The following is an 18844-nucleotide window of genomic DNA, read 5'->3' on the forward strand; positions in this document are numbered from 1 at the left end:
GTGTTGGACCCTCTAGAAATGTATAAATAGCAAGAACGTCATCATCATTTAATACGATATACATATTTTAAAATAAACTGAACTGTGATGTTCATGATCATAAGATGCTGCACTTCTGCAAATCCCAATAGTGGAAGGCCATCACTTACATCCCTAAAGGACAACTCATAATTTTACTTTATTTCCAAAGGTATATTCCATTTTGTCCATAACTAACCCTTAAGATGGCTCATAATTAAATTTCTATAAGGAAAAATTTAAATTCACACCTACCAAACAAAAAAATCCAAAAAGCATAACAAATTGACTAAAATAGATAAAGCTAACCCATTAGACTACTAGTCAAATGAAAAATTTTCACTTCAAACGAAACCACTTAATTCTCCAATTCAGTTGTACAATGAAGGGACTAATGAGAAGCTGGAAGTGACAAGGGGAAGCTTTGCTTAAAACTGAGTACAGGTGCAGCCTATTTATCCACAGATTTTTTTATCTTCGGATTTGTTTTCGAATGGGTGCTGAAAGTCACACACACCTTTGCCTCCTTCAGTTCAATGTTACACTCAAAAGAAAAACCAACAATGCATAATGAAATTGAGCTAGTTGGTAGGTCCTAAATTACAGTGATATTTTAACAGACCTATTTAATAATGCAAACTGATGTGAATAGACAGCAATAGAGGGGTGTTTTTTTTCTACTAACTGGAGACAGCATACAGCAAACCACAACTTGTGAGCCACATTGGCATATAACGTTCAACTTGCAAGGGCTGATGGTGGAAAACCAGTACAAGCCGTTGCCTACAATGTCAGTTTTAGTGGGTGTGGTTTGCACTCTTGTGATTTTGGCACATGCAGTGAAATTAGTGGAGTGTCAGTGTGATATTGGGTGTGAGAGAGCTTGGTTGCTGTTTTTACCACTTTTACTTTGTGATTTTTGAAACTAATTCAAATGAATAGTTTAAAAATTTGTACATTAAATATTGTGCACATGTATTTAATTTTTACATAAAATGTTAGTAACAAAATGTGAACAAACAATTAAAGTTATTGTAATATTTGTTCATGTCTTGTGGCTATCAAACATCTGAAGTTTATCATATGTTGCTCTTACATTAAGCAAGTTTGGCCACAGCTGACATATAGCCAGACTTCAGTTATAGACTGTATAGTAATTTGTTTAAGAAAGGAAGAATTAAATCATCCTAAAAAACAAGTTGATAGAGTGTCTAAAAAACTATAGCCTACCTTATACCCACAATCCTCATCTGACAGTGAGAGGTAACTAGTGGTATATCATTGGTGGTACTTGGCCATGGAGATTTCACATGAACATGAAGCACCACTGCTGTCATGGGGACTGTCTGTCACTGCTCAGCCCAGCATGACTGCACCAAAAATAGAGAGGCTGAAGCAGGGGCAGATCCAGTGTTTGTGTTCTGGGGGACCATGAGCACTACCAACCCCAGAGCCCAGGTCAACCAAGTGGGCAGACCTCAGCTGCAGGGTGAACTTCATGTCCTCCGTGGCTGAGGTTTGCTGGGTAGGTAGACCTGGGCTCCTAGTCATGTTCGGGCTGTTTCCCATCCCAGTAGGCACCCTTCCTCTCTGGCATCAGTTTGAGGGAGGCCATGCACCCCCCCCCTTGGATTCACCCCTGGGCTGAAGCAGCAGTGCCTGTCATATAAAGTGTGATGGTGCTGTGTGGCCTAGAACATTCTCTTCAAAAGAAGAGCAGGTTAGACAAGGAAAGAAGGATGAAAGTATGATCAGAATGAAGGTATGATCAGTGACAAGCGACAAAAACTCTCTACTGCTACAAGAACAATTAGATGGCAAACTGTCCACTCTCACACAGAGCAGCCATACAGGCAGGCCTTGGTACTCACAAGAAAGAGAGAGGGCTGCGCATAGCCCAGGGTCTTTACAACTTATGACCCACCAAGCCAAATGCAACTCACTGGACTTGCATTTGGTCTTGGAGGTACTTGACCACCACTTTTACAATCACATGTAAGCAAAGCTAGGCCTACTGCACTTCTGGCAACTGCATTCAGGTTCATGGATCCCAAGCTAGGCAGACCTGGCCTAGAAATAGAGCACAGCCATGAAGCTGATTGTGTGATATGGATCACCATCTTTCAACTTAGATCACCATCTTTCAACTTAGTCTACATCACAGGGTCATTATGGGGTCAATCTCATACATACCCCCCTCAACCTTTTGGTGAAGAGGATTCAGCTGTTTGTGAACAACAGCAAGTTCAAACAATCTTGCTGCAACAGCACATCCAAGGTGATTAACAAGAGTGGCGCTGTAGATTACTGCATTAGCTTGCACCACAAGGCACAAATTTACACTTATTCAATTCACCTGGTCTTATACTTACAGCCACTGGGAAGAACTAGAGTCATTGCATCAGTAAGAGACCTTTGAATTGCCTGAATTCCAAGTACATGTCAGTGATCAAACAGTATTCATGAGTACCTAAGCTTTATTCAATGAGTACATTCCTCAATATAAGCACCAACCCTACAACTACAAGCATACATTTGTACTAGAAGGGGAGAAACTTCCACCCTTTACCTCTTCAGCTTTAAGTACAGCATGCTGAGGGCTAACAGAGTACTGTAGTCTACACTGCATAATCTTCAGCAGGCATCTCTACAATAAAGATATCTGTTTTTAAATTATGTTTTTTAATTTGTTTTAACCTTTGTTGTAAGTTGCCTTGAGTCCCTCCGGGGAAAAGGCCTGGTAAAAATAAAGATGATGATGATGATGACGATGATGATGATAAAAAAGAGAAAGGAAGTATAGGTGTTGTCCAGTCAACATCCACACACCACACTCTAATTCATAAGACCACACACTTGTATTCTATGTAGCAATACAGGTAGATTATCACTTATCCAAACATCCAAAATCTGGACTATTCCAAAATCCAGACATTTTTGTCCAACACTTTTTAAAACCCCCACCCAGCACTGAACCAGAGCTAAATGTGAAGTATGAACAAGTACTTGTGAAGTGTGAGCGCACTGTGAATACAAGGAGTATTTGTATGTTTTCTGCAGTGTGAACACTAGAAAGTCTTGTGCTCATTCCCAAGTACAGTACAGGTACAGGCTATAAGTTCTTTTCTCTGCTCTGTGGTATGTACCTGCAGAGACATTGCTGAAAAATCTCAAAGAGGCCAGAAGGCACCCATATAAATGAATAGAACAGATATATAATTTCTCATTATATTTATGCAATCATTCTGAAATCCAGACAAATCCAAAATCCAAACACCTTCCTGTCCCAAGAAGTTCAAAATAAGGGATACTCAACCTGCTCTATATTATTGCAATCACTATTCATATAGTGCCATAAGTATGTGACATTTTGCAGAATGTCATAAGCCAGTGTTTCTCAGCCAGTAGTACTTGAAGTGGTGTCTAGTGGTACTCACAGGACCCCAAGACACCTGCTGCTCGGCAGCGAGACCAGGAACGTAATGCAACAGACAACAGTAGGAGGCTCGACTCAGCAGGAAGAGCTCTAAAGCATGGGTCTGCAAACCCCGGCCCGGGGACCAGATGTGGCCCGCAGCCAGCCTCAATTCGGCCCGCGGCCAGCCTCTTGTCCCGAAAGCCTCTGGCCCACTCAACTGAACATGACCAGAACTGTGCTCTGATTGCATCTGTAGGGTGTGCTAAGGGCCAGAGAGTTTGAATGAATGAGCTCATTCATTCATTTATTCACTCATCTAAGTTCCATCTCTAATTTATTTATATAAATTTTATATTTAAATTTTTTCCGGCCCTCAACACCATGCCAGATATTTGATGCGGCCCTCTAGCCAAAATGTTTGGAGACCCCTGCTCTAAAGCATGCTTTTCCGTGCTTGAAAAAGCCATCCAGTCCCCCTGAGCTTCTTACTGATGTTTGTTGGGTCACCTCTAGCTTCCCAACCCAGAAGTAACTGGCAATAACATCATCATCAATTATTTCTGGTGGTACTTCCAATAGGTGGATCATGTGAAGTGGTACAGTAGAGGTCAACCCTTGAGAAACACGGTCATAAGCAAAGAGAGGGAAGAAAAAGGTAGGCAGGCAGGTCTCTGACTCCAAAGAACTTACAATCTAAACTTTGACAGAAAACAGAGAAAGGAGGTGCAAGAATAGCAGAGAATGAACAGTGAGCAAATACAGTGCACTGAGGTCCAAGTCTTACTTAGGCCAAAGGGGACAAAGTAAAGACTTTTCAGAAGAAAAAGGCATTTGGAAGCAATACCTGAAGGACAGAGGCAGCCAGGCAGGCAAGGAAACCAGCCCTAGTTCAAAACCCACAATCAGCAATGTGGGAACAAGGCTGCAATCCTATACACCAGTGTTTCCCAACACTTGTGCCCTGCCTTACCACTTTGCATGCTCCACCAATTCAAAATACCACATAAGTTACTGTAATTGCCAGTTAATTCAGACTGGGAGGCCAGATGTGGCACAACAAACACCAGTAAGAGGCTTAGGATGGATGGGAAGGCTTTTTCAAGCATGCACTAGAGTTCTGCCCACCAAGCCGAGCCTCCTACCACCACTTGTCGCCTTGCATTGCCGGCCTTGCTGCCAGCAATGGGGGTCTGGGGGACATCACCATCAGACACCACTTCAAGTGCCACCGGTGGTACAAGTACCACCGATTGAGAAACTCTGCTATACAGACTTTCCTGGGAGTAAGCCTCATAGACCACAGTGGGGCTTACTTTTGAGTAGACATGCCTAGGAGTGGTGGTACCCCTAGTTCAACACCCACAATCAGCAATGTGGGAATCAAGGCTGCAACCCTACCCCGGGAGTAAGCCCCATTGATTATAGTGGGACTTACTGCTGAGTAGACCTGCCTAGGTCTGTGGTGCAAGGCTCCCGCTCCCCCCATGAGCAGGCTGGGGAGGGGTCACGTGACCCTCCCCAGGGCATGTCAGGGCGGTGCCAGGGAGGCTCTGCACTCACCACCGGGCCAAGCGGTCGTGATGCCTACTGGTTAGACCCTCCCCTCGGCGGGGCCCGGCGGAGATGAGCGGCCAGCGCTGCTTCCGTGCGCGCCCCCTCCTTCCCAGGCGTTACCTTCCCAAGTCACGTCGTACATATCCGACACCTTCGCCATCTTGCCGGCTGCCGGATTCGCCTGCGTCACGTGACGCCGCCTTCACCCGGGTCGCGCCCACTTCGACCGCTCCAAGAGCCCGGTGACAGAACGGAGCCTGATTGGCTGAGGCGCGAGGTGGGCAGGAACAGAACGTTCAGGTGCTGCCAGGTCCAGACGCTCAGTGCAGAACCAAGCCCGGGTGAGATGGCTGTGGAAAGAGTTGGTCCCGGGCCACGCCTACTTCGGCCCTTCAAAGAGCCCGGCGGATTTGATTGGTTGAGGCGCGCGGTGGGCGGGAATAGAATACTCAGGTCCTGCTAGTTAATCGAGCAGCAAGAGCGGGCGAGGCGCTTGTGCAAGGAGCTTGTGCAAGGAGCTTGTGCAATGCGCGTGTGGGGCGCTTGCACGGCCATGGAGCGGGGGAGGGCTGGAACCCTTGCTGCTTTGTCACGGCATGACTTTGCATTCAATAGAAGGGCTGGACCAGTCCAGGCTGCAGTCCTGTGCACACTTACCTGGGAGTAAGCCTCAGTGACTGCAATGGGACTTACTTCTGAGTAGACACACATGAGCTTGGGCTCTCAGTGTTTTCTGGTATCTATTTCAATCACAGTCACTAACCTGGGAGGAGGCCTCATTGACTGTAATGGGACTTACACTAAGTAGACATGCATAGGATTGGGCTGTCAGTGTATTTGTTTAAAACACAGAGGACACACCAATAGGGAGAATGTCAGAGGCTGAACTCAGGCTGAGTTTATCCCACCTTTCAATGATACATAAATACACTTGAGTGCACTGCAAGGGTTAAAATAATATATGAGTAAGTCATTTCCGACCAATGTTGCACATATGCAACAGGGATCAAATTTGTGCACCTGTGAGCTGGGCAGAAATGGGTCTGATATTGCTGTTCTTAAACTTTTTTATTTTTTTTGGCAGATTTTGTTCCCCGCCCCCAAGGAGAAAAAGTGCAGAAAGTGGTATTGTGTGTTTTTATTCCAAGGGTACGATTTTTATAAATTATAATCGCCTTTAACCACAAGTGTACGCATGTGATCCCTGTTACATATATGCAACGTTGGGCAGAAATGGCTTAAAAGTGTACTAGGAAAGTGATATAGGTCAGATGAAGCCTTGCAGCTCCAAATCCAGCTCGACCAGTGTATTTTTTGTGTGTGCCACAACCCCAATTTAAATAAATAAACTATGAGACTGGGGACCCCATGGTCAATCCTATCCCTCCTCTCAGGATCTTATGCACTCACCCTGTCACTACCCACTCTCTGCCCCAGTTACAACCCCCTAGCACTATTCACTGGAACCCAGTGGTGCCTGGAGGTATTTGCAGGACCCCTGGAGAGCAAGACCAGGAACGTGACACAACAAATAGCAGTAGGAGGCTACAAGGCATGCTTTTCCACCCTGGAAAAAGCCCTCTGCCCACCCTGAGCCTCCTACTGGTATTTGTTGCATAGCACCTGGCCTCCCAACTCAGCAGTAACTGGCAATGGTGTCATAGGTGAATAGGTGGACTATATGAACTGGTACAGCAGAAGACAGATGTTGAGAAGCATTGCTGTAGCCAAATATTCTTATTCAAGAGCGCAGAAATAGTCACTATGAAGCCTGGCACTAGTGAAAGCTATTTTAGCACAATTGCTAAGTACCTGAGCAGGACTGGGACACCATCTCCTGGTACCTGAAGGGGTACACCAAATTCCTCTCCCCCCCCCCGCACTTTACCTGATGGTGCTCTAGTTTAGTGGTCTTCAAACTTTTTCATTCCTGAAAGTTGTCACAACCTCACAACTGAGGCTTTGTGACTCCATTGGGTCACCCGAACCCCAAAGCTGAAGAACACTGAAATAGATGATGTAGTGCAGCTGCAGTCATTACCCATGCACCCTCCCCAGTCCAGCCCATTACTTATTTTTAAATTTTTTGCATATTTTGCAAGGGGAGTGTTCTTGCTTTTGCATAAAAATGAGAAGTGCTGAAAGCAGAGTTATGTGCTCTTGATTTCATCATCACCAAAAAACATCTTTATATATTAATATTAATTAAAATCAGTGGCCATCAGAAATCAAAAGACACTTTTTGAATCCAGCGAAGTGGGCACTCTTCTGTGAAAGCTTGTGTTAAAATAAGGGCCTAATCCTATCCAAGTGTCCAGTGCTGATGCAGCCACAACACAGCCCCAAGATAGGGGAAACGTTCCCTTACCTTGACAAGGCATCCATGACTGCCCCTCTACCATAGGCTGCAGTGCTCATCATGGCTGTACCAGTGATGCAAAGTTGGGTAGGATAGGGCCCAATGTCTATTAGCTTTTACAATGGCAACAGAATGGTGTTTGTTATAAAACATCCTGAAAGCCAGGATGGTGTAGTCCTTCTGGATTTGGACTTAGACCTGGAAGATCCAGGTTCACATCCCTGCTCAGCTATGAAGTTTCCTAGGGACCTTGTACCAGCCATTAGCAGCCTACCCTACCTCACAAGATTTTTTTGTGAGAACAAATGGAGGGAAGGAACTATTAGCTTCTTGGAGGAAGGATGGTTTTCAAGGGCATCAGCTATCAGTTATCCATGAACTATTAAAACATGTATTTACCATCTTTGTATTTGGATTCAAAGATGCCCAAAGTTGCAACCATATCAACGATATTTAAAACAATCACAGTAGATACAGTAAACAAGACCATCAAAGCTGCAGTTCTATTCATACTTCCATGGGAGGGGCAGCCCAATCCATTATAACTCTTCATGTGGTGATGCAGCAGCGCCAACATGGCGCCTGCTATATACCACAGGGAGTTTTGTCCTCTGGAGGCCTCCTTGGGAGAAGACAACCTTTGTTCTCTTGCCCCAGGTAAGCCCCTGCTGGCCCATTGGGTCTACTGGGACCTGCACCAGCAATATCATGTAGACTGGGCCCAGGAAGGAGTTCAGATTTGGTGGACAGTGCTGCTGCCAAACCTGCCCTCTCCCAGTCCTAATCCATCCTCCTCCCTGCCTCTATCACCACCCCATTCCACCCCCCCCATGTGATCTTACTGGCCCAGCTGGTGTCCAGTGTCAACTGGTGCATGGAGCTGGCTGGCTTGCTCGCTCTGGCATGTTGCAACAGCCAGAAAGCACCTAGCATTGCCAGAATGCTCATACTATGTGCTATGCTCCAATAGGATTCAGTCCATTTGAATTGTGCAACGTATCACCTATTTGCACAAGCCCCAAAAATTGCAACTCTGGCAAAAATTTTTGTCTGGCCAAAATTGCCTGACAAGTTAAAGGCCTGCCAGAACACTGGACATTTTCACTTGGTCCTGAAGCATCATTGTGGGGGCTTCAGAGGAATTTCCTAGGGGGAAAGAGTTCCATAACCTGGGCATTGCCACAATAAAGGCTTTCCCCACATCCATACCAACTGCACTTCTGACAGTGATGAGAGATGGAGCAGACCCTCTGCAGAAGAACTGGCTTCATGGCAGGATCATGTTTCTTGAACTATCCTAATCCCCAGATATTGCAGCTTCACATGTCATGGCCAGCACTTTGAATTGGACCCAGAAATAGACTTGAAAGCTCATGAAATTGGTACAATAACAGAATCACATGCTCCAAAACCCCCAAATTTGTCTATAACCCTAGCTGTTGTGTTTTGCACCATCTGAGATTTTCAAATACATTTTGAAGGAGCACTGCAAGAGAGCAGAAACCCTCTTACAGCAATGTGTGTGGGTGTTTTGTTTGTCTTCTGGTCTTTGATGGGCTGGGTCTGGGGTTTCACATAAATATTGCACAGCACAGACCTGCAGGATCCAGTTACTAGAGCTGGATCGCTGGGTGTTATAATGGTTTTCTTATGTGTTCTTAAAAATAAAGTCTTTGTTTAAAATTAATGGTTCTTCTAAATGGAGGATATCTGGCAAAGCAGAGGTCAACAAACAGACAAGACCTTGGTCGTAAACAAACCACAGCATCCCAGTTTGAAAGTTGGAGCCATCATAGATGAGGCTGCCTTTGGCATGAGCACCAGTGCTGGTATGGTTTTTTTCCCTCAATGAAAACAGGAACCAGATTGTGACTTCATTAATAAACCACTTCCATATGAAAGATCTTCTCCCAGAGAACCAAACAGGCTCCATGCAATTCATGGTCCTCAGCATTTAGTAATCTTGCTGCTGATTCTGCCAAGGCAAGGCAAAACGCAGGAAGCACAATATTTGCAATATTCAGCATTCTTAGAGTAGAACTTGATCCAACAAGTACAAGCTGCAAGGGAGGAGATTCCAATTAGATATCAGGAAGAAATTCTTGATGGTAAGGGTGGGTCAGGAGTGGAACAGATTGCCATTGGAGGTGGTGAATCTTCTCTCATTGCCAATCTTCAAGCAGAGGCTCGACAGGCACCTGTTGGAGATTTTCTAGGATTCCTTGCTATAGACAGGGGGTTAGACTAGATGAGCTTGTGGATCCCTTCCAACTCTATGATTCTATGATGTCCTAGTTGTGGTGATTGAACTCCCCTCACTCCTTTATATTTCCCCCATATATTTTCCTTAAGAGAAACAATCATGTCTAATTAACTAGTGAAGAGGGTCCCCAGAGACATTTTGATATAGTTGCTATTCAGAAATATTCTGTGACCAGGCAGACAGGTTGCTTTGTTGTTGACCAGCTTCACCATTTAAGTTCAAGAAGACCAACTAGAGCTCATCAAAGCACATCTAATCACATGGGGGGGGGGAATCCTCAGGCAGTTTAGATCAGCTTAGATCAGTTTAGATGTGGCTTAGATCAGCTAGTCACGGAGCCCACCAGAGGACAGGTGACTCTGGATTTAATATTGTGCAGTACGCAGGACCTGGTTAGAGATGTAAACGTTACTGAGCCATTGGGGAACAGTGATCATGCTGCGATCCGTTTTGATGTGCACGTTGGGGGAAGAATACCAGGCAAATCTCTAACAAAAACCCTTGACTTCCGACGGGCGGACTTCCCTCAAATGAGGAGGCTGGTTAGAAGGAGGTTGAAAGGGAGGGTAAAAAGAGTCCAATCTCTCCAGAGTGCATGGAGGCTGCTTAAAACAACAGTAATAGAGGCCCAGCAGAGGTGTATACCGCAAAGAAAGAAGGGTTCCACTATATCCAGGAGGGTGCCCGCATGGCTAACCAGCCAAGTTAGAGAGGCTGTGAAGGGCAAGGAAGCTTCCTTCCGTAAATGGAAGTCTTGCCCTAATGAGGAGAATAAAAAGGAACATAAACTGTGGCAAAAGAAATGTAAGAAGGTGATACTGGAGGCCAAGCAAGACTATGAGGAACGCATGGCCAGCAACATTAAGGGGAATAATAAAAGCTTCTTCAAATATGTTAGAAGCAGGAAACCCGCCAGAGAAGCGGTTGGCCCTCTGGATGGTGAGGGAGGGAAAGGGGAGATAAAAGGAGACTTAGAGATGGCAGAGAAATTAAATGAGTTCTTTGCATCTGTCTTCACGGCAGAAGACATCGGGCAGATACCGCTGCCCGAACGGCCCCTCCTGACCGAGGAGTTAAGTCAGATAGAGGTTAAAAGAGAAGATGTTTCAGACCTAATTGATAAGTTAAAGATCAATAAGTCACCGGGCCCTGATGGCATCCACCCAAGAGTTATTAAGGAATTGAAGAATGAAGTTGCAGATCTCTTGACTAAGGTATGCAACTTGTCCCTCAAAACGGCCACGGTGCCAGAAGATTGGAGGATAGCAAATGTCACGCCTATTTTTAAAAAGGGAAAGGGGGGACCCGGGAAACTATAGGCCGGTCAGCCTAACATCCATACCAGGTAAGATGGTGGAATGCCTCATCAAAGATAGGATCTCAAAACACATAGACGAACAGGCCTTGCTGAGGGAGAGTCAGCATGGCTTCTGTAAGGGTAAGTCTTGCCTCACGAACCTTATAGAATTCTTTGAAAAGGTCAACAGGCATGTGGATGTGGGAGAACCCGTGGACATTATATATCTGGACTTTCAGAAGGCATTTGACACAGTCCCTCAACAAAGGCTACTGAAAAAACTCCACAGTCAGGGAATTAGAGGACAGGTCCTCTCGTGGATTGAGAACTGGTTGGAGGCCAGGAAGCAGAGAGTGGGTGTCAATGAGCAATTTTCACAATGGAGAGAGGTGAAAAGCGGTGTGCCCCAAGGATCTGTCCTGGGACCGGTGCTTTTCAACCTCTTCATAAATGACCTGGAGACAGGGTTGAGCAGTGAAGTGGCTAAGTTTGCAGACGACACCAAACTTTTCCGAGTGGTGATGACCAGAAGTGATTGTGAGGAGCTCCAGAAGGATCTCTCCAGACTGGCAGAATGGGCAGCAAAATGGCAGGTGCGCTTCAATGTCAGTAAGTGTAAAGTCATGCACATTGGGGCAAAAAATCAAAACTTTAGATATAGGCTGATGGGTTCTGAGCTGTCTGTGACAGATCAGGAGAGAGATCTTGGGGTGGTGGTGGACAGGTCGATGAAAGTGTCGACCCAGTGTGCGGCAGCAGTGAAGAAGGCCAATTCTATGCTTGGGATCATTAGGAAGGGTATTGAGAACAAAACGGCTAGTATTATAATGCCGTTGTACAAATCGATGGTAAGGCCACACCTGGAGTATTGTGTCCAGTTCTGGTCACCGCATCTCAAAAAAGACATAGTGGAAATGGAAAAGGTGCAAAATAGAGCGAATAAGATGATTACGGGGCTGGGGCACCTTCCTTATGAGGAAAGGCTACGGCGTTTGGGCCTCTTCAGCCTAGAAAAGAGACGCCTGAGGGGGGACATGATTGAGACATACAAAATTATGCAGGGGATGGACAGAGTGGATAGAGAGATGCTCTTTACACTCTCACGTAACACCAGAACCAGGGGACATCTACTAAAATTGAGTGTTGGGAGAGTTAGGACAGACAAAAGAAAATATTTCTTTACTCAGCTTGTGGTTGGTCTGTGGAACTCCTTGCCACAGCATGTGGTGACGGCATCTGGCCTGGGTGTCTTTAAAAGGGGATTGGACAAGTTTCTGGAGGAAAAATCCATTACGGGTTACAAGCCATGATGTGTATGTGCATCCTCCTGATTTTAGAAGTGGGCTATGTCAGATGCAATGGAGGGCACCAGGATGCAGGTCTCTTGTTATCAGGTGTGGTCCCTGGGGCATTTGGTGGGGCTGCTGTGAGATACAGGAAGCTGGACTAGATGGGCCTATGGCCTGATCTAGTGGGGCTGTTCTTATGTTCTTATGCCATTTTTGGAATAGGCACCCCAAATTCATATCAAACCACCATAAAGTTTGGGAAAAACTTTTCTGACCCTCAACTTTGTAGGCCTGTGTTATTGCAAGTGAGATCAAGGAGCCAAGGGAATCAGGTGTTATCAGGTATGGTCCCTGGGGCATTTGGTGGGCCGCTGTGAGATACAGGAAGCTGGACTAGATGGGCCTATGGCCTGATCCAGTGGGGCTGTTCTTATGTTCAGTTGTTGACACCAGACATGCTCTGATACACATATAACATGCACTGATGGAGATTCTGAATGTGTGAGCCAGGACCAAGGTGCAATGGCTTAAGGTATACTTCACTGAACTGACATTTAATAAGTATTAAAGTGACAAAGGTACAGGTGTAATACAATGTATTGGGGGAATAAATATACAATAAGAGGGCAGGTGAAATAGGAAAACTCAATTTGCAATGCTTATTGGTATTGGCAACCTTCAGTATCGAAAGACTATGGTATTGCGCTCTGAAAGGTGGTTCTGGAACAGCATCTAGTGTGGCTGAAAAGGCCGATTCAGAAGTGACAATCCCTTCCACACTGGCAGCAAGTGCAGTCTGTCCCTGGTCTGTCTCCCTGCCTATGGCCTTCCTTCTTTGCCTCTTTGCCTCAGACTGTTGGCAAAGTGTCTCTTCAAACTGGGAAAGGCCATGCTGCACAGCCTGCCTCCAAGCGGGCCGCTCAGAGGCCAGGGTTTCCCACTTGTTGAGGTCCACTCCTAAGGCCTTCACTATTGCCCCACCCCACTCAATTTTGGTTATAACTTTAGATAGAACAAAGTTATTTCAACACCGTTTAGTTCATTGCATTTTGAATGAAATTACGCATCTAATGATATGTAATATAATGGCATTATTCAAAAGTACCAAGATTTTAAAAGTTTTGGCCAGTAGTGGTGACACACACACACACACCCGTGCACATCACCCGGTGCGGTCCACACCCTTCTAGTGATGCCATTAGGAAGGAGGGACTGCTTACACAGTGTGTTGCAGTGCCTGCAGTACTTTCCGTTTTATCCCCTTCTAGCTATTCTACTGTAGAAGATCATGGAGTTCCATTGATACAAAATTTTTGAGCACAGGAGATGTATTTTTAGGAGGGTCTGAAAGAGAATATAAACATGAGTCACTCCTAGATGTCAAGAATTGCAGAAGATAAACAAATACAATATATTGTGACCATCTAATCCAAAAAAAGGCAGCTTTTGCGCAGGGCCTCTGGCAAAGTCTTTCTTACCTTTGTAACCCAAGGTCCAGCAACTGGGGATGCTAGGTATCAAGCCAGGGACCAAAACTATACAAAGTATACATTTTGGGATCACACATGGCACCATTTAAGCTTCAGGCCTCCTTTTGCAAGATCTCTCCAGCTGTGGGGACTGCTAAATGCTTGCCTTTTTCATATGTCCCAGAACCTGCTTGACTGGAAGGAGAAAATCCCAGTTCTATGAAAGAGCAACAGGGAGTTTAGACCCTGGTCATTGCCTACTTAACCCAAGGAGCAAATGAGAAGTACTGAATTTCATCCTCTATGAAAAAAAAAAAAAAGATATATTCCTGGGCCAGGAGGTGATTTTGTTATAGCACATACCTGAAACAGACATGTAAGCAAGCTTGATTCTATTTAAACACTTGGCAACCAACCCCAGTAAAATTCAAGGGCATGCCTTCCCAACGTATATGAAGAAACACCTGCTTGCTGTTTTGGGACAATGAGATTAATGTGTTAGTTTCACTAGATTTGGGGCCCAAACTTAAATTCATTGCTTGCGCACAGCTTTCTGTCAAACTGCAGCTTATTGACAAGGACGTGAATGCTCTTTTATTGAGCGCTGGAGATTGAAGAGTGAGCTAGTCACTGGACTGGCATCCTGTTCACTTGCCCTTGTTTTCATCTGCAGTCCCCAGAGGCTGGAAAGGTTCTGCAAAAGGTGGCTTGAAGGAGAAAGCAGTGCCGTGTGCTCTCCCCGAAGGCAAACAGAACTCAGATGTACGAGCCTGGAAAATGGACTGCTGTGAAAGGCCAAATTTGAACAGCACATGGCCCGTTTTTTATTTCTACTCCATTAAGACTTAGACATGCGGCTTTGTTCGTCAATGGCAGGTCGACCAGACTGACCACATAAACTCAAACTCTTCTCAAGCTTCATCCAACAATCAAAAGTGTATGCTTTCAAGTAAAAATCTTCTCCAAAAGAGCATTTGTTGCTATGGTTGGTACGCCAAGTCCTGGCTGGAGCAAACTCTTAATGTCAGAAGTCTTCACTTTGCAGCCGGACTCTTCATCTCCTGGCTTCTGAAGGCAAAACCACAGATGGAAATTTTAACTAGAGAGAAGCAAGGCTTTTGTGCAAAAGTAAAAAAAAATCAATTTAAAAAAGACCCAGCTGGTGAATGTCATCTAGCATTAGCTAAACAGCAAGAGGGAAAATCCAACAAACAGATCTAACATATATATGTTAACAGTGGTTTTCACTGTGCCTTGAGAGGCATACCTACCCATGATTAAACAAAATCTTTGTGTGGTAGAGAGAAACAGCTGGATGATCTCTGGTGTGGTAAAATATGGGGGAGTTGTTTATAGAATCCTATAATTGCAAGGCTTTCAGAGCACTCTGGGGCCACATTGGTCAACCTGCCTCTTGCGTAGTTTCCCAATGTTCCTACTCATGAATTAGCCTATTTGGAACAAGCTAAGGGACCTGCCCACAATCATGGAACACCTCCAAGACTAAATGGAGACCCGAAGCAGAACATTCATGTACAATCCCGGGGCTTCATTACACAACTTCCATTCCCTAGACATGTGATTCCAAATGTGTGATGCATTTGATAACTTGACATCATTGGTGGAAGAAGAGCAGTTGACCAGGCACAGATGTGCAGGAACATTATGTGCGCATGAGAAACAAAAACAAAAGAATGAGACCTTTGTTCATTATAAAATAGAAACCTTAATCAATGATGTGTGCACACATCATTGATTAAGGTTTCTATTTTATAAGTTCTTTTTTTTTTTAGCAACCACAGTATTCAACAATATCTCTCTATACTGTGGTTGCTCAAAAAAAAAAAGAACTTACAGCTCAATCCTAACGATGCCTAGCACAGCTAGAACAAGTGTTCCACACCAGGGCATGCACCCTGGCTGCCTCCAGAAGCAGCCAGCTCCATGCGCTAACAACTACCGGACAACTGCCGACATGGGCAAGTGTTCACATGGAGGGGAGGGAGGGAGGTGGGAGGTGGGTAGAACAGGGAGGTGCTGGGGGCACGGAGAAGGGTGGTTTAAGATTGGGAAGGGGGCGGATTCGGAAGCAGCAGTATCTGCCAAATCACAATGCACTTCCCTGTCTCAATCCCCCAACCAGGGTCCAGGCAAACAATTGCTGGCCTTGCAGTGGTGTAGCTAAGGGGGTGCAGGGGGTAGCACTTCCATTGGGCAACAACCTTTAGGGGAGCAATAAGCTGAGCTTGACACCAGTGGCCAAAATTGTGAAAACCTGGGTATGTATGGATAAATCCATCATGTTATATATCACTGGAAAGGTAATTAATGCAGAATGCAATGAAACAAACCTCTTTGGAATATCTGTATTCTATCAAATGTTATGGCCAATTAACCAGAAAATGAAAACACAACTGCCTTATAGAACAAAAAGTGGACTTCTTTAACTCTAAACTCTAAACTGACATATGAGACTGATTGTTCTGAGAGTCAATGAGATGTTATTATGATACAGCATGGAATCAGTAAAGTGTTAATATGAGTCAGCTCTCATTTCCATGTATCATAATACAGTTACCCCTGCTAACTGGGTAAAGAGGGGCTTTTTAAAGTCGTGCTCCTTTTCTACTCAGCAGGGGGAGAATAACTGTCCCTCTTCACCCCAGAACAGTGTTCCTAACCAATAAGGAGCACACTTTTTGTTTATTTACTTAATTAAATTTGATTTTGTTGTGGGATGGGAGAGCTACAAAAATTTTCTTTGACCCCAGGTAGCAGATAAATGCCTTAGCTCTGCCACTGGCTATAGGGAGGCGGCAGAGCAAGTGGGTGGCAAACTTCTGGGGGGAGGAGGCAGGTTTCCCCCTGATTTTCACTTTTTTTATAAGCCAGGGCATGACATCATTTCCGGTTGTGACATCACTTCCTGGGCATCATTTTGAGCTTGGCACCGGGCTATACGATCATTAGCTATGCCACTGTGGCACAGGTCCAAGTAAACCCAGCATGGGCTTACTCCAGAGCAAGGTAACAAATGTTCCCTTGCCCCAAGGAAGCTGTGGAGGCCGAAATTCCCCCACCACATTGGCACCACTGTATCATCTCATGGGGAGTTAGGATTGTGTTATTATTTTCAGTTGCCCTTCATAGTTTAACCAGAGGGTATAATTATTTCTATTGGTTGTCCAAGGAACTCGGAATAACACAGCATTCAGTCTGTGTTTAGGAGATTTGTAGTGAGATGCACAATGAGTCTGATGTCCCATTCATCGGAACATAAGAACATGAGGCCTGCTGGATCAAGCCAAAGACCTGATTATTCTTTTTGAGTTTGGGTTAAATTATGTGATGACAAAAGCACAGGGTACAGCTCACATTCCCGAGGGTACTGTAGCTCATCAGATAAATGTTTGAGAAGTTTGGCTCCAGTCCCTGCTATTAGATTGGATTCTGCTGCTAATAAATCTCAGATTCTGATTTCTGTTGGCATGTTTAATTACAAGCAGAATAAAATTCTATTTTGGCTGTAGATTAGAAGCAGGAAAGAAGCCGTCAAAACTTCAGTCCCGATGCAGTCGTGCAGCTTTCCTGTTGCGTTTCATAGAATATAATTAGGTTTTGATGCTGCTGTATGAACTTGCCAGGCAAACACACATAATCACAAAACATCAGCAGGAGCATTCTGACATATAACACGTTCATTATCCCCAGTTATTATAAGGATAGTTTGGGGCTTAATGTTTTATATCCACTTTTATCGCCACCTTTGATGGTTGTCTTTTATTGTTTTATTATCATCTATTACTGCTTTTATTTTTCTGTGTGGCTATGTTGTTTCCATGCTCCTACATAATACTATATTGTCCTGTATTGCTGATGTTTTTATGACTTTTTGTGCTAAAGCCTCTGGGTTGGTTGCTGTTTTATTGCTGCATTGTATTTATGTTGATGGTTTTAATGGGTTTTTTCTTTCTTTTTTTTAATGCATGCCTTCTTGGATGCCCACACTAGTGGGGAAAAGGCAGGGCAAAAATATATTAAATATATAAATTAGCCATTAGTTATTTGAACCGCTTTGTGAACTTTTCATTGAAAAGCGGTATATAAATACCGAAGATCATGATGATGATGATAAATATTTAGAAGCTTGAGGTTAGCCAACAATGATAAGACTATTCTGAATTCTCCAGCTGTGATTCAGCAGGTTCAGTGAAAGCAAATGGAATTTCATGCATGCATACACAGTGCGTTTTTCTTGCTGCATAGTGGCAGGAAGGTAAAAGTGAAAGGAACTTGAATGTATACTTCCCAAACAGGTCCACAATCTTCAAGAATACACAAGGGAGACATGAGCAAACAGCCTTTGGAAGGACACTGTGCTTCCAAAACACTGTTTAGGGGCAGTTGCTCTCCCCCACTGAATAACAGAGAACCACCACTGTAAAACTAACTTTGCCCAGTTAGACATCAGTTAGCAAGGATCTGCAAAGATTCACCTATGTGAAATTTGAAGAACCTGGTTTATGGATGGAGATGCTTGCTGATACTTGTTCACACATTCACACATTTCTACCTAACTATCCACCCACTCAAATTCATGCACAACACAGAAAATTTAAATTCAACCTTATTTGTAACGTTTCAAATTCATTATACGTAAAAGCTGCTGATTACACTCCAAAAAACGTAACATAGTATTAAGTGACATAAACAAGAGTGAAATGAAGCAGAACAGTCTCTAAAAAGAGGGAATACATTTTAAAATCTCAACAAAGCTTTAATTTCCGTTTTCTCCCATAGCCAGGGCAGAACCTTTGATGCTTGACCAAAAAAATAAAAAATAAAAAAGTGCCTGAAGCTGAAGTCCTATACACACTTACCTGGGAGTAAGTCCCATTAAACTCAGCAGAGCTTACCTTGGAGTAGATTATGCTTTAAAGTTTGTCATCTATTGTGGCTCACCTCCCACTGTAGAGCCCTCCCAGGTAGATCAACCTTGTTTGGGGGTTTCTGTTTTGAGAAAAAAGCACACACGTGGCCTCATTGGTGATCTGATACTTTTTAATTAATCTATTTCATCACTCTTAAGTGCCTTCTCATCATATGCCTTTTTGAATATCCTGGTGCCTGGAGCTATCTTGTTTGAGGTCCTCTGAAACACCAGGGCGTGAGAGACC

General features: G+C 44.3%; 1 protein-coding gene across 3 annotated transcripts in view; it reads right to left on the minus strand.

Annotated features, from left to right (window-relative positions):
* EMC2 (ER membrane protein complex subunit 2) overlaps nucleotides 1-5356 on the minus strand; it is a 53848-nt gene extending 48492 nt beyond the window's left edge. Inside the window, exon 1 of one of the 3 annotated variants that reach the window (XM_066624159.1) lies at nucleotides 5111-5356. In XM_066624159.1, coding sequence (XP_066480256.1) covers nucleotides 5111-5150 — 40 coding nt within the window. In that variant the 5' untranslated portion in view covers nucleotides 5151-5356. Of the gene's footprint in view, nucleotides 1-4871; nucleotides 4891-4996; nucleotides 5087-5110 lie in introns of those variants that run through there. The other 2 variants (XM_066624160.1, XM_066624161.1) reach the window with 2 other exon arrangements.
* Between the last annotated feature and the right edge of the window lie 13488 nt (nucleotides 5357-18844).

The sequence above is a fragment of the Tiliqua scincoides genome, chromosome 4 (genome assembly GCF_035046505.1).
Source record: "Tiliqua scincoides isolate rTilSci1 chromosome 4, rTilSci1.hap2, whole genome shotgun sequence".
In the NCBI taxonomy this organism is placed as follows: domain Eukaryota; kingdom Metazoa; phylum Chordata; class Lepidosauria; order Squamata; family Scincidae; genus Tiliqua; species Tiliqua scincoides.